General features: G+C 51.8%; 1 protein-coding gene across 2 annotated transcripts; it reads left to right on the forward strand.

Annotated features, from left to right (window-relative positions):
- The first annotated feature begins 2,503 nt into the window (after positions 1-2,503).
- ESD (esterase D) lies at positions 2,504-12,713 on the forward strand. Of its 2 annotated transcripts, XM_061575290.1 has the most exons (9): positions 2,504-2,662; positions 5,130-5,206; positions 6,887-6,975; positions 8,012-8,110; positions 8,649-8,773; positions 9,808-9,927; positions 10,372-10,470; positions 10,837-11,004; positions 11,582-12,712. In XM_061575290.1, the coding sequence occupies exons 2-9, from the start codon at positions 5,139-5,141 to the stop codon at positions 11,660-11,662; spliced, it is 849 nt and encodes a 282-aa protein (XP_061431274.1). In that variant the 5' UTR covers positions 2,504-2,662; positions 5,130-5,138; the 3' UTR covers positions 11,663-12,712. The 2 variants fall into 2 exon arrangements, with proteins under 2 accessions (XP_061431274.1, XP_061431275.1); XM_061575291.1 differs by lacking the exon at positions 2,504-2,662 and having other exon boundaries at positions 5,133-5,206; positions 11,582-12,713.
- The last annotated feature ends 1,673 nt before the right edge of the window (positions 12,714-14,386 follow it).

The raw sequence follows: 14,386 nt of genomic DNA on the forward strand, positions 1-14,386 counted from the left end.
AATTGCAGGACCAGTTTCGACATTTGGGTTATCTCAGAACCACAATGCTTGAACTGCCAAGATGTCTCTTCGGCAAGGCCTCCATCAGTGTTAGATCGGGGTCCAAAAAGCTTCAGGTCCTTCAAATACGGTAGATCGAGGACTTCCTGTACTTCTGAAGAGGTAAATCAAATATCAGCTGGAATTCGGATTATTTTGTCAAAATAATAACTATTAAAATGAGTTTTAATTGTAATGGTATCCTAATTATTTGACACAATTGTGGCATAATTGAGTTATGTAGCATGGCCTGTTTACGATGTTTGTAGCTACGTGAGCTCAACAACCCTCGCAGCAGCACCACCACTGCTCGTGTAATCGATTTGTGTTTACAAGCAGTCATCTCAGATTCACTCTTTATTTCATTACTGCTCGTCTCGACATTGAGCCACCGTAATTATCATTATCCGATCAGCTCATCAGTCACAGCCTCCATCAATAACCACGTGGAAAGCCCATTTATGAGGGTAATCAAACTCATATTTTGCCAAGTTCAGAGCAGAGTGCTAGAACCGCACCATTTTTATAGCGGCAGGTGATATCTATCTATATTTTTGATTATTTTTATTATTATTATTTGATCTTTCTAAGTGGCTTTACCGAAAGACCCAAAGAATAGGTGATATCTGGTGGCGCCGCGGTGGCGAGATGCAGTCTACTTCGCCTGGCACACAGGAGGCCGTGGGTTCGATCCCGGACCCTGACGATGCATGTTGTACATTTGGAGAGGGCATGTTCTCTCTCTCTCTCTCTCCCCGAGGAGGTCGTGTGGATTTTTTCTCCGGATTCCTCCGGCTTTGCCCTCCTCCACAATTAAAAACATTTGGCTGATACTATAAATTCCCACATGATAAGCCACGATGAGCTGCCATGTGTGGCCAGATTGCCTCTGAATAATAGCTCAGGGGGGCTTTAGCTGGTAAATACAACTTTAGTGCTTAGATTCATATTAATTCATGATGGGCCCTCCCCGTTCACTAACCTGCACTCACCAGCGTGTGGCAAAATACATCCCACGAGGAACACGGCGTAGTGGGGAGTGGATGATTGAGAAAGGACCGTACAAAGGTGGAATTGTCACACCCACACTCGTGAAATCATCTGGTCGAGCGGCGGTGACGTGGCCCAGCGGTAGAACGTTCGTCGCTTGTTGCTGAGGCTCACGGGTTGGAATCCAGCGGCCGCCCTGGTTAATACTGGCGGGTGGATTCACCAAAACATAGTACGCGCACTCTGCTGTACTCACAGCAGACGTTGATGATCCCGTGGTGTCATTCGCAAGAGGAGGGCATTGTGTGCCGACGTCATGGTCCAAATGTTCACGGCTGAAAAATCACCTGCACATTACAGCAACATAGCACCCCACTGTAAAAGTACTTGGCAGAATTTTTCGATTAAAAACTTTCGTGACTGCAGGGATTCATCTTCTTGGTTCTTTCGGTAAAGTCACGTAGAAGGGAACCCTCCTGAAATAGGCCATGCAACTCAGTGATGCTTCCCTGGGTAACCAAACGTAGTAGTAGTAATAATAATAAGCCCACGTGAACTATTGCCTACACTTTGGCTATGCAAACGCACGTGGAAAATTGATCGTGTGAAAGTCACGAACAAACAGGATGCAACATACACGAATGAACCTTTCTAAGCAAGAAAACTCGATATGGACCAGTTTAGACTTTCTGAGTGCCATCAGCAGCAGTCATTAAACGCATGTTTAATGACTACTATATATGTAGTAGTAGCTGCTACATAAGTAGTAGTAGGCTAGTAGCTACTATATATAAAGTAGCTACTATATATGTAGCAGCTACTTTTAGCTACGGGCCCCGCACTTTCAAGGGCCCCGCGCTAAATGCTTTCAAGCCGTCAATTCCGGTTCAGTGATTCTGCACTTGCTCTATCACTGTAGTACTATACCGCCTTCAACTTGTGCGAACGACTGGGTGTTAAAGGTTAGCGATCTGCCATTATCTGGCTGTATAGCAAATGAAAAAATACAATTACTTTACTGTGCAAGTTAAAAGTTAGTGTTTTAATATTTATTTGTGTTTTTATTTAGGGCCCCTTCATAACATTTGCTACAAGCCCCTCGCGAGCTTCATCCGGCACTGCTGGGGGGGGTAGTGGTGGCGGTGCTGCTGCTGCGCTAACCGCTGCGCCACCGCTCCCGCCGCCCCCACGCGGCGAACGGCGACAGCAGGCGCGGGGGGGGGCACCCCCTGTACAGTGCGGGGGGTGGGGGCACCCCCTGTACAGTGCGGGGGGTGGGGGCACCCCCTGTACAGTGCGGGGGGTGGGGGCACCCCCTGTACAGTGCGGGGGTCGGGGCACCCCCTGTACAGTGCGGGGGTGGGGGCACCCCCTGTACAGTGCGGGGGGTGGGGGCACCCCCTGTACAGTGCGGGGGGTGGGGCACCCCCTTTACAGTGCGGGGGGTGGGGGCACCCCCTATACAGTGCGGGGGGTGGGGCACCCCCTTTACAGTGCGGGGGGACACACCCCCTGTACAGTGCGTGCTAACCGAGCGATCCCCAAATACACCAGCAGCAGTGACGCGCGGTGTGGGTAGAAGCAGCAGCAGCACGGGAAGGGCACGGACTCTTTGCGGCGGATCACTCGGCAGGTGAAGTTGAAGTTGTTGGTGGTGAAGTTGGTGATGGTGGTGGTGGTTGTGGTTGTTGTTTGAACGCGTGCGGTTCGCGGTTCTGTCCTTGCCGTGCTGCTTCTCGGCCATCGTCGGGGTAACGCTTCGTGAACGCCGCGTCTCCCCCCCCCCCCCAGCAGCAGGCCGCGTCCCCCCCCCCCAGCAGCAGCAGCAGCAGGCCGCGTCCCCCCCCCCCAGCAGCAGCAGGCCGCGTCCCCCCCCCCCCCAGCAGCAGCAGGCCGCGTCTCCCCCCCCCCCCAGCAGCAGCGGGCCGCGTCCCCCCCCCCCCCAGCAGCAGCAGGCCGCGTCTCCCCCCCCCCCCCCCCAGCAGCAGCAGGCCGCGTCTCCCCCCCCCCCCCAGCAGCAGGCCGCGTACCCCCCCCCCCCCAGCAGCAGCAGGCCGCGTCTCCCCCCCCCCCCCAGCAGCAGCAGGCCGCGTCTCCCCCCCCCCCCCCAGCAGCAGCAGGCCGCGTCCCCCCCCCCCCAGCAGCAGGCCGCGTCTCCCCCCCCCCAGCAGCAGCAGGCCGCGTCTCCCCCCCCCCCCCAGCAGCAGCAGGCCGCGTCTCCCCCCCCCCCCCAGCAGCAGCAGGCCGCGTCCCCCCCCCCCCAGCAGCAGGCCGCGTCTCCCCCCCCCCCCCCCAGCAGCAGCAGGCCGCGTCCCCCCCCCCCCCAGCAGCAGCAGGCCGCGTCCCCCCCCCCCCCCCAGCAGCAGCAGGCCGCGTACCCCCCCCCCCCCCCAGCAGCAGCAGGCCGCGTCTCCCCAGCGAAGCGCCTCGCTGCGCTGTGGAGCTTCTCTCTCTCTGCCGCCAACCTCGTTCCGCTCTCTTTGTCAACGCCTGCATCCCACGCGGCTGCGATCCAAATTGCCATAGAGGGGCAGGCGCTGTGATTCAGCGCTTCGTGCACCTAGCCTGGCACCGGCGCCTGGGTGACGTCGCCGCCACTTAGTGGTGAACGAAGGTTGTTACGTTATTGTATGTGGCAATGTATCGTGCGTATGCACGAGTGTATGCCGTACATGCGTGTGTACCGTGTGTGTGTGCCGTACATGCGTGTGTACCGTGTGTGTATGTACATGCGTGTGTACCGTGTGTGTGTATATAGTACATGCGTGTGTACCGTGTGTGTGTATATATAGTACATGCGTGTGTACCGTGTGTGTCTATATAGTACATGCGTATGTACCGTATGTGTGTGTGCCGTACACGCGTGTGTACCGTGTGTGTCTATATAGTACATGCGTGTGTACCGTAGATGTGTCTATATCGTACAATTACGTGTGTGTGTGTACATGCGTGTGTACCGTGTGTGTCTATATCGTACATGTGTGTGTGCCGTACATGCGTGTTCAGTTCTGCATGGCTCTAGCCTCTCTTTTTTTGGCTTTAGCATCACTCTACAGGAGGCAAATTACTGGGTTCATTGACATTGACAGGCTCCTCCTATACAGTAACTTTAAGTGCCCAGTTGGAGTCTCTAATTTAGGCTGAGCCTGCCATATCAGGCATTCAATCGGTCTCGGAGCCATAATTCTTTCGGAGACCAACATTTGAAAATGTTAGGAATGTTGATGTTTTATTCGGTGAATAAGCAAATTCTTGAGTGTGTGCCACATGGTCTTCAAGTGCTGCGTGACAATTTATATCGGGGGTAGCCCAGAGGTTTGGCAAACTGCTGAGCCATCACTGCTGAGACCCAGGGTTTGAATCTGGGTTTCCCAAGTGTATCGAGTTCTTCTTGGTCTAAGCTTGGTGCAAACAAAACCCCTTTTGTATTAAATTTGGCAAAATTAAAATGTTCAGTTCCATTGGCATGGGACAAACGCTCTTTCCAGGGCATATACGTGGTGTGACCCCGTGTGGATAGAGACTGGTTATCTTGACCTCAACTAGTTCCATGAAGTCTTCTGTCATGGCCATTCTCTGACACGAGGTGTTGCACTGCTTGCAGCAGACATCCTAATGTTGGTCGCTTTCGCGACCAAAATTATCCATAATAGACTTTTTTCGGGTTGATCGCGTAGATATAAATGTGTCTGTAAACCTGCCACAACCCGACAGACAATTGGTACCCAAACGGATAATTCTTCCTCTTGTGACCTGTTTCTGCAATCACATTTGGAATATAATTGGTAGAAGGATTTTATTTTGCAAAACTCACAAAACTTGCAGTACAGAAAATTGATTGAATCCATCTGTGTGGAGTTGAGTGTTATTCCCTTGCATGCTTGATGGGGTTTCTCCTGGGTTCTGCAGCTTCTTCCCACTCGTTAATGGGGTTGGTCAACCATCCCAGTGTTGCAGGACCCTATCCGAAGAAGAGCCTTCAGATTGAGTGAGGGTTTCCGGGATAAATAATATTGTTGCTATCATTTCCAGAAGATGTGACACTGAAACGTAACATTGGCATCGGCGCCTTTCTCCCCAATGTCTTTTCACCTCCACAGGACCCAGCCATGGCTCTGGTGGAAATTTCCAGCAACCGGATTTTTGAAGGATATCAGAAGGTGTTTGAACATGAGAGGTACGTCCTGTCTTTTCTTTTGTATGGCATTTGCAAAGCGGCCGGCAAAACATGATCACCGCGTGTTTACTCTGGTGATCCATTTGTTGCTTGGTGGCTAGCGTTTGGACCTCCTGTGTAAGGGTATAATGGGTAGTGAGGTATTTACCAATTGCCAGACGGTTACAGTGAACGTATAGCTTTGTCCCCATGGCACACCACCAGAAGGGGGAGCAGAGTCATTTAATTTTAGTAAACTTTTATTTTACCAGGAAAGGCCCACTGAGTTACATGGCTCTTTTTCAGAAGTGACCTGGCCAAAAATGATAGCTCAACGAAGTGGCTTATCACGTGGAAATTTATAGCAGCCAAATACTCTGAACATACGTCAAGTCTCCGGAGGACCCAGAGAAAAATCCACGTGACCACGGGGAGAGAGACCGCCAAAGCTCCAAATATACACATCAGGTCGGGATGGAACGCACGACCTCCTGCATACCAATCAAGGGAGTTAACATCTCACCACCATGGCAAGATGTTTGTACAAAAGGGCAGCAGACGGGGGCAAGGTGACGGGAAGAGAAGGCATGCTATTACAGAAACTCGGGGTCATCGGTGAGAGTACAAGCACGAACTATTGGGAATTTTTAATTCCAAAGTTGATTCATCTCAATCTGAAGTAAAGGGGCAGTTAGAATATTAATAAAGTGTATATTGCTGCAATCATCCTCATCAGCAACATAATTATTGTAATCATTATCAGCAGCAACAACATTAGGCACAGCAACATCAACAGCAGCAAGAGCTTCATCAGCAGCAACAGCATGATCATCATCGGTAACAGCAGCAACAGCACCGTGAATTTTCCATCCAACTGGAGGCCTCGCTAGAGCACTCAACCTCCCACCTGGATGAATATACAACTCAATATTGAAATACGGTCACAACGGGGGGCGAATTTATTCAAACGGAGTTTAATTATCGGACTGGCCCCACCCTCCCTTGGAACGTTGCAAGGACTCGCATTTAGAACGACGCTCAACCAGGAAGGCCGTTGTACCATTGGGACTGTGACGAATCGTAGTCGCCATCTGTTTCCATCTGTCCGGGTATAGAACGTTGCCCCCCCCACCCCACACACACACACGTGGGTTTTCTCTGGTCACTCCGGTTTCCTCCCTCGTGTATAAACACTAATCATTAATTGTCTGAAAAAACCTTAACCCTTTCCTGTTACGAGAGGTCGGCTAGTTGCAGGGTGGGTGTCCTGTTCAACGCCGAATCCCGGAACGCGCAAGCGGCTCAACGTTAATTTTATTTAGAGAGGCATGGCGCCGTTGTTTTTAAAGACATTGTACTCACCGCAGAGAACCGTGGCGACACGACTACCGCACTCTACGATAGCTGGTGCCAAAATGTGGCACGTGGCGACCTGAATATATACCGGTGAAGTTATTTTATTCTAGTTTTTCTTATGATTCTGTTCCGATGAACGTATGTGCATATACGTCGTCAGAAATGGGAAAGGGTTAAAACAAAAACCGAATGTAGCTGGACCCTCCTGCGAAAGAGTCTGAAGTCTCAGTGTGGCTCTGCTGGATATTATGGATGGATGAATAAATGAAGTTGTATTAATGCATCGTGCATCCCTCCCCTCCCCGAACTCCCCCGTCCACCGCGTGCCCCTTCGCCTACTCGCAGCTCGGAGCTCAAGTGCAAGATGCGCTTCGGCGTTTACCTGCCGCCCAAAGCGGAGACGCACAAGTGCCCAGTTCTCTACTGGCTATCAGGTGACCCAAGCATGGGCAGACTACCGCCACCGCCACTCAGCCCCGTTAATAATAATAATAACGATGACGGCAATCTAACACGGAGGAGGCTTGCGCGACCATAATAGAGATTTTTTGGGTTAGTTGGCTGTGTCGGGTGGTGGCGGGTTTTAAGGACACATTTATATATTTACGCGATCTAACCCAAAAAAACCTGTATTATGGATGATGACAATTGTTGTGTGATTTTGTATTTGCGGCCGCTCTCATAGCGCAGGCCTCTCGCGAAGGAACGCGCTGCGTTTCCCAGATGGCTATGGTTTGCCAGTAGGGAGCGGCGATGTTGCTACGCGTAATCCTGATTATGATGATGATTTGCGGAATAATTTTTCAGACTGAGCATATTTTGGACCATGATGCTGGCACACAACGTCGCGTGAGCCGGTTGTGTGTCTGTACGTATGTTGATCTTTTTTCGCACCGTACGTAGCCAACTGTGCTATTCGGAGGTGCGATTAGTTTGTGGGCCGGAGCAGAAATTGCTTAAGGTTGCATCACTTTCGTCATACCGATTTATTTATGCGGTGAATACAAGGGAACGACGTGATAACCCAATCGCATCAAGTGGTTATCACTTCTTAACTTTGGAGCTTTCGTGACTGCAGGAATTATTCTTTGGTTCTTTCGGTAAAGTCACGTATAAATTAAAAAATATATATAAATAATAACATACGACGTTTCGATTGCAACACAAGCAATCATCATCAGGTATAATGAAATAGCGACATAAAATCTAACCAGAAAAAAGTATAGACAGACATATAAGCAGACAGATATCACCAAGATACACACAGCGGGCAACACAGGTACAGAGAGGGGTGATCGTCTCTGTGGGGTGGTTATCACTTAATTCACTATAATTGGCCTCTAAAAGAAATTGGAGCCATTATGGCATTGCCAGGCGGCACCGACGAGTGAAGTATGAACTGTGTGTGTCTCGGCTCATGTTTGCTCCCTAACGTTGTGCCCACATCACCCCCCGCCCCCCGCCTGCCAGGCCTCACGTGCACCGAGCAGAACTTTGTGACGAAGGCCGGGGTGCAGCGCCTGGCGTCGGAGCACGGCCTCATCGTGGTGGCGCCCGACACGAGTCCTCGTGAGCAGCAACAACAGCAGCAGCGCGCCCGACATCCCGTCGCCATCATCACCAGCATCGACGCGAACGTCACTCGTCACCAGCATCCATGCTCTCTTCGATTATCACCAGTGTCATTACGAGCATCATTACCACCAGCGTCAATTGTGACATTGTTACCAACATCATAATTGTAATCATAACATCATCATAATATTTTATCACCATCAACTGCAAGACGCCACTGCCGTGCGGTGTTCACTCACTTTTGAACAGTTTCTATTCCATGAATTCCCTACGTCACGAAGCTCAAAGCAGAACAAGCAAAATGTCGTCGTACCTTTAACCCTCAGGTGAGGAGGAGGCGGAGGAGCTTTAGCGGTAAAAATTTGATCAATACATCGGTACGTATAAATAATAATATCGTTGTAAACGTTGACAACCTTGTCGAGTGTTGAGGGGTGACCAGGATTTTTGCATAAAACTACTTCTACTGCAACTACTTGGAATGTCCCGAAAGAAAACGTGGAACGCCAAACCCGTGTGTCGGCGCACTCAGGCGGCTGTAACGTGGAGGGGGAGGACGAGAGCTGGGACTTCGGTTCGGGCGCCGGCTTCTACGTGGACGCGACGCGCGACCCCTGGAGCCAGCACTACCGCATGTACTCCTACGTCACGCGCGAGGTGACGCGCTACGGGCGGAACGACGTGCCCAACTCGTCGCTTCTGCATCAATGCTTTTTTTTTAGTCCTAAGAGGTTTAGTTTTTTATTTTACACCTCCACAATTTTATTCCAAGTGGCGCTATCGGCGTCGTGTCACTTGACGAAGTGCCCATTCGGAAATCTCTCAGTGCAGCGCGGCACTCCCATGTTAGAGAATGGCCCGAGGAAGCGGATATCACAGAGCTACCATTCGAGAGCCTTAAAGCGACCTCTGCTCCACTCTTCCACACGGTCCAGGGAAGCGCTTTTCCTACCGCCTCTGGCCAGACACTCTTGCAAATGAGACTACCCTTGTCTCTTGAGTTTGCACCTCACTAAACATTACAAACTAATGTTCATTGCATGACAGTAAAACTGATCAAGTGCAGAACATAAATTGACATATCTAAAGTATTTTTTCAGTGCTGTCATTCGTGACCGTGCTGACACCATCAACTTGCTACACTTGAGAACCCAACTTTAATCGCAGGCGGCTGAAACCTGGGTTCGAACTCTGGAAATCAGCGTTGCCAGCTCGGTCACTTCCATAAGATGATTTTGATTGCGATGCTTTACTATGGAGAGAGATGTCTTCTGGAAGATCATTGTTGTCAACTAGATTTTATTTTACCAGGTAAGGCCCACTGACCTACGTAGCTCTTTTTCAGAAGCGACTTGGCCACAAATGATAGCTCAACGAAGTGGCTTATCATGTGGAAATTTATAGTGGTAGCCCAATACTCTAAATGCACGTTAATTCTAAATATAGAGGGGAAAACCGCAGGACCCGGAGAAAAATGCACACAATTAAAACATGTCTACCAGAAAATCCAATTTTATATTCCATATCATAAATACGCACCCACAACATTTGCTTTAAGATGCAGCGAAAATAAGTGCCATTTTATAATCCAGATGATGCAGTATACTGGATTTGGGGTGCCGGGTGCGGAAACATCGAAGTGCAATGCAGAACGGGTGAAGCCTTGAGTGTTGACGTGCGGACCTCCACAGCTGCCCAAGCTGGTGAAGGAATCGTTCAGCGCGGACGCCGAGAAGCAGTCGATCTTCGGGCACTCGATGGGGGGGCACGGCGCGCTGGTCTGCGCGCTGAGGAACCCCGGCATGTACAGGGTGAGGAGCCGCCGTGGAGTGGACGGGGAGTACGGGAGGGGAACAAAGCACGGAGCATTGTATGATCCGGAGAATATGGGCAGCGTAACCCGATTCTCAGGGCCGTACTCCCAAGTTGCGGCTTGGCTCTGCCTCGGCCTCTACTCACGTAAACCCCGCTCTGACTTGAACCGCCTCGGTCGCTTTCAAAGATGCGCAGAGTGAACGGCTCAGCTGTAGCTCACCTCAGGCTCAGCTCATGGAAATTCTGAGCACATGGCTGGGACCATTGCTCAGAGTCAACTCGGGTTCAGCACGGATTTGAGCCGGATCACTTGAGCCAAGCCTGAGCCTTGCCTAAGAGTACCGGCCTAAGCATCCGAATTGCTGGACTGACGATCTCACCACTCCCTCCCTGCCTCTCTCCCTCTTTCCGCCCCCCCCCCATCACCCGCCCGCACCCAGTCCGTGTCGGCGTTCGCGCCGATTTGCAACCCAGTGGAGTGTCCGTGGGGCCAGAAGGCCTTCGCGGGCTACCTTGGCGAAGACCGCGAGGCCTGGAAGGTGCGTCATCGCGTCGTGGGTCACTGAAAGTAATTCTCCACCGACCGCGCCCGATCTCATTGCGCCTCGGAAGCAAAGCTGCCCGCGAATTCTTGACCTGGTTGCTGGTAGACTGAAATGGGTGGCACGTGGCCAGCAGTTGCCACAGCTTTAGAAATAACGAAAGGAATCCTGGATGCGGTGTGTCGGGCGCAGAAATGTTTACCAGTTTGCCAATCCACTGAAGTAGGTGGGACGTGACTAGTGGTAGCCACAGGCGTCGCGAGAGGTGGTGGACTGGATGCGGTGTGTCCGGCGCGGACGTATTTTCCGGGTCGCCATCACGGGGCATGGAATTAAATGAACCGCTTCGTCTTGTTCGCACAGGCGTACGATGCCACGTTGCTGGTGTCCGGCTACTCGGGTCCACCACTCGACATCCTCGTTGACCAGGGCAAGGACGACCAGTTCCTCTCGGCCGGGCAGCTGCTGCCCGACAACTTCCTGGCCGCGTGCACGCAGGCCAAGGTTCCGGCCGTCTTCAGGCTACAGGAGGTGCGGAGTCACCTGTGTGTGTGCGCGTGTGTGCGCGTGCGTGTGTACGCGTGCGTGTGTAGTGCGTGTATGTGTGTGTGCGTGTATGTGTGGGAGTGTGTGTGTGCGTGTATGTGTGTGCGTGTGTGTGTGAGTGTGTGTGCGTGCGTGTGCGCGTGTGTGTGCGTGTGTGCGTGCGTGTGTGTGTGCGTGCGTGTGTGTGTGCGTGCGTGTGTGTGTGCGTGTATGTGTGGGAGTGTATGTGTGTGCGTGTGTGTGTGAGTGAGTGTATGTGTGTGCGTGTGTGTGTGCGTGCGTGCGTGTGTGCGTGTGTGCGCGTGTGTGCGTGTGCGTGCGTGTGTGCGTGCGTGCGTGCGTGTGTGTGTGTGCGTGCCGCGAGGTAAACTACACCAAACTTTTTTTATTTTACTGAGCTACATAGATTTTTTTCCAGAAGCGACCTATCCACAATTGATTGACCTATGAAGTGACTTGGCATCACGTGGAAATCTATAGCAGCCAAATACTCTTAAACGCGCATTTTAACATGGGCCTGGTTCTCTTGACACCGTTTTGTGGACTCCTCCGGTGTGCACAGGGCTACGACCACAGCTACTACTTCATTGCCACCTTCATGGACGACCACGTGCTGCACCACGCCAAGTACCTCAACGCGTGATGGCGACACGGGGAGCCCGCAGCCCGCCGCGAGGCCCGGTGTCGCTCACCACAGCCTGGCGACGATCCTGGGTTCGAGTCCAGGCTCTCAGCTGCCGGTGATTTAAAATCGGTTCCCGAGTTGTGTCGCAACCCTGTTTGCCAAAGAAAAGGGGCGCCGCGATGGCGACGTGTTGTCTACGTACGTTGAACTTCTTTGGCACCGCACGTAGCCAACCACGCTAATCGGAGGTGCGGGGGAAGGACAGCAAACTCAACACAAGAAGCATTTGAACAAAAAATGAGTTTTCAATACAGATTAAAAGTTCATTATAAATGAGGAGGGAAAAGCCAGAGGACCCAAATAAAAATCCACGCGATCACAGGGAGAACATGCAAACTTAAAATATACAACAGGCATCAGGATTGGGATCGAACCCACGACCTCTTGTACACCAGGAGAGGTAGTTAACATATTGCCACCATCGCAGCAGCAGCAGCTCTGGTTTTGTGGAGCACTTTCACGTGGCCAGGTTGGATCTTGACCTGGAAACTTGGGTGTGGAGCCGGTTCAGAGTATTCCACGTGTACGTGACATCATCATCATCTGAAAGGAGATCCGCTGCTCGAGGTGACACGGGTGGCTAAGCCACCCAGCCGATTCCACGACATTGTGCGTGTGACACAATTGGCGAGAGACAATTCGTGCCATTAACGAGCAGTCAGATTATTTCGCATTGAGGTTGGCAGAGCGAGCAGAACTATAAAAGTGGAACTAAATAATAATAATAAAATAATTTTGGAATTGTCCATCTTCCAGGATGTGTGGTCAGCGTGGAAGAGTAGGCCAAAAATACCCTCCACAGGGGCTCTCTAGCACTCTCTCGAGCGGAGGGCCTCCTGCCAACATTGCCGTTCGCAACGCAGTCGCAGGGCTGCACCTTTACCTTCAATTGAATCTCCAACCCCGTGACCGCAAACGGTGACCATTCATCAAGCCGCTTGGGGGGGTGTGTCTGTGTGTGCGCGCGTATCTGTGTGTGTGCGACACATGCCCTATGCCCTCATGCCCCCCCCCCCCCCCACTTGTGCTCATAATCTGCTTAAATAAATTTGTAATTGCAAACTCTGGAGACTCAAAGCTCAACTGGGTAATGATTGACGCGCGGTTTAAACATTACCCCATGCTGCACCGCTGTCTTTTGTGCCTTGCCCGTAAAGGTCCTCACACGGCCCCACGCACAGCGCCTCGTATTTCCTGGCTTTAAAATCACTCGGGCATCGCGCACTCCTGGCTCTCCCGTGCGGTGGCAGCTGCGCGTGAAACCCACTCGCTCCGGCGATCGGTCGCTACGACCGCGCTCGGAGTGGGGCGACACAGGGGTCGTAGCCCGACAGCCTGCGTCCGTCCTCGGCGAGTCACCCAAAGGTTTGCAATGGCTCGGGTTCGTTGGACTTCCACGTCGTTCCTGGAATGAGGCGTTGTGCTCGTGGCCGCAGAGCGGACTTTGCTCGTTTCCTATCGAGCGTGAGTGCCGCGCGTTTACAAGAAGAGTAGAAAACAACTTTGTATTTAACCAGGTAAAGCCCACTGAGCTATGAATAGCTCCTTTTCAGAAGCGACCTGGCCACAAACAATAGCTTATGGAAATGTATAGAAGCCAAATACTACTAAGCGCGTGTTTCTAAATGTAAAGGGAAAACCCGGAGGACCCGACGAAAAATCCACGCTACCACGGGGAGAACATGCAAGCTGCAAATATACAACAGGCGTCAGGGTCGGGATCGAACGCACGACCTTTTGTATACCAGGCGAAGTAGTTAACATGTCGCAACCTCCAAGAGCTGTACTGACAGCAACGTCCCACCATCTGTTTTTACACAGAGGCTCACTTCGCCACAGACTCGCACACAGAGGCCTAGAGATATACTCACGTGGAGACCAACACAACAACTCCGATTGGCACGGTTGGCTACATACGGTGCGAAATAAATTCAATATACAACACATAGGAAGCTATTAACCCATAAAGTTTGTCATAGGCTCGGAGACATTCCCAAAGACTCACGTGGAGACCACAGATCTGCCTCGAGTATCCCACCATCGGCTCCGATGTCTTCTCTCTCCCCCTTAGTCGCTGGACGTAATGGAGACCACCCCGGTGCCTGTGCACACGCAGGGACATGGCGTGTCCCACTCGTGCCTACGAAACATGGGCACGCCGCTGTGGGGGTTTCGAAGGTTTAATTTTGCTAAACGATTCTGTGGAACGGGCACGTGGTGGCTGCGTACGCGATGACATCGACTCCGTGTTCCACATTTCATTCGCTTCATCGTTTTTGAATGATTGCTGGATTGTGGTCAAAGATTGAACAGAGAGCTGTTGATGGTAATTATTATTTTTGCAAACGTCACTTTCAGTCCGTTCCAAATGAGATGTTTTCTAGTCCATCAATGTAATGGATCCTACAGACCCAAAATCCCAAAAATATAACGTGCAGCTCTCGGCCAATCCACTGCTGGATGAAGCCCCCCCCCCCCCCCCCCGCCGTGTTGATCATAAGGGTTGTTTGACCATACTTCACCAAATCGGTCAGTGTTGCTTGGTGAATGCGGGGGTGGCAGGACCGGGTTCGGATATCGCTCCCCACTGATGTTAGCTGTCGTGGTCGGGGCGCCACGGTGGCTAGGAGATGTTAACTACCTCGCCTGGTATACAGGAGGTTGTGGGTTCGATGCCGAACC

This window comes from Lethenteron reissneri, chromosome 58, assembly GCF_015708825.2.
Source record: "Lethenteron reissneri isolate LAM-NWPU_2019-01 chromosome 58, ASM1570882v1, whole genome shotgun sequence".
Classification (NCBI taxonomy): domain Eukaryota; kingdom Metazoa; phylum Chordata; class Hyperoartia; order Petromyzontiformes; family Petromyzontidae; genus Lethenteron; species Lethenteron reissneri.

Excerpts from the sequence above, each read along its gene's own strand:
- ESD (XM_061575290.1), top strand. The coding sequence starts at position 5,139 with ATGGCTCTGGTGGAAATTTCCAGCAACCGGATTTTTGAAGGATATCAG. Across the intron at positions 9,928-10,371 it reads GGAACCCCGGCATGTACAGG|TCCGTGTCGGCGTTCGCGCC; the intron begins GTGAGGAGCCGC and ends GCCCGCACCCAG. Across the intron at positions 11,005-11,581 it reads CCGTCTTCAGGCTACAGGAG|GGCTACGACCACAGCTACTA; the intron begins GTGCGGAGTCAC and ends CGGTGTGCACAG.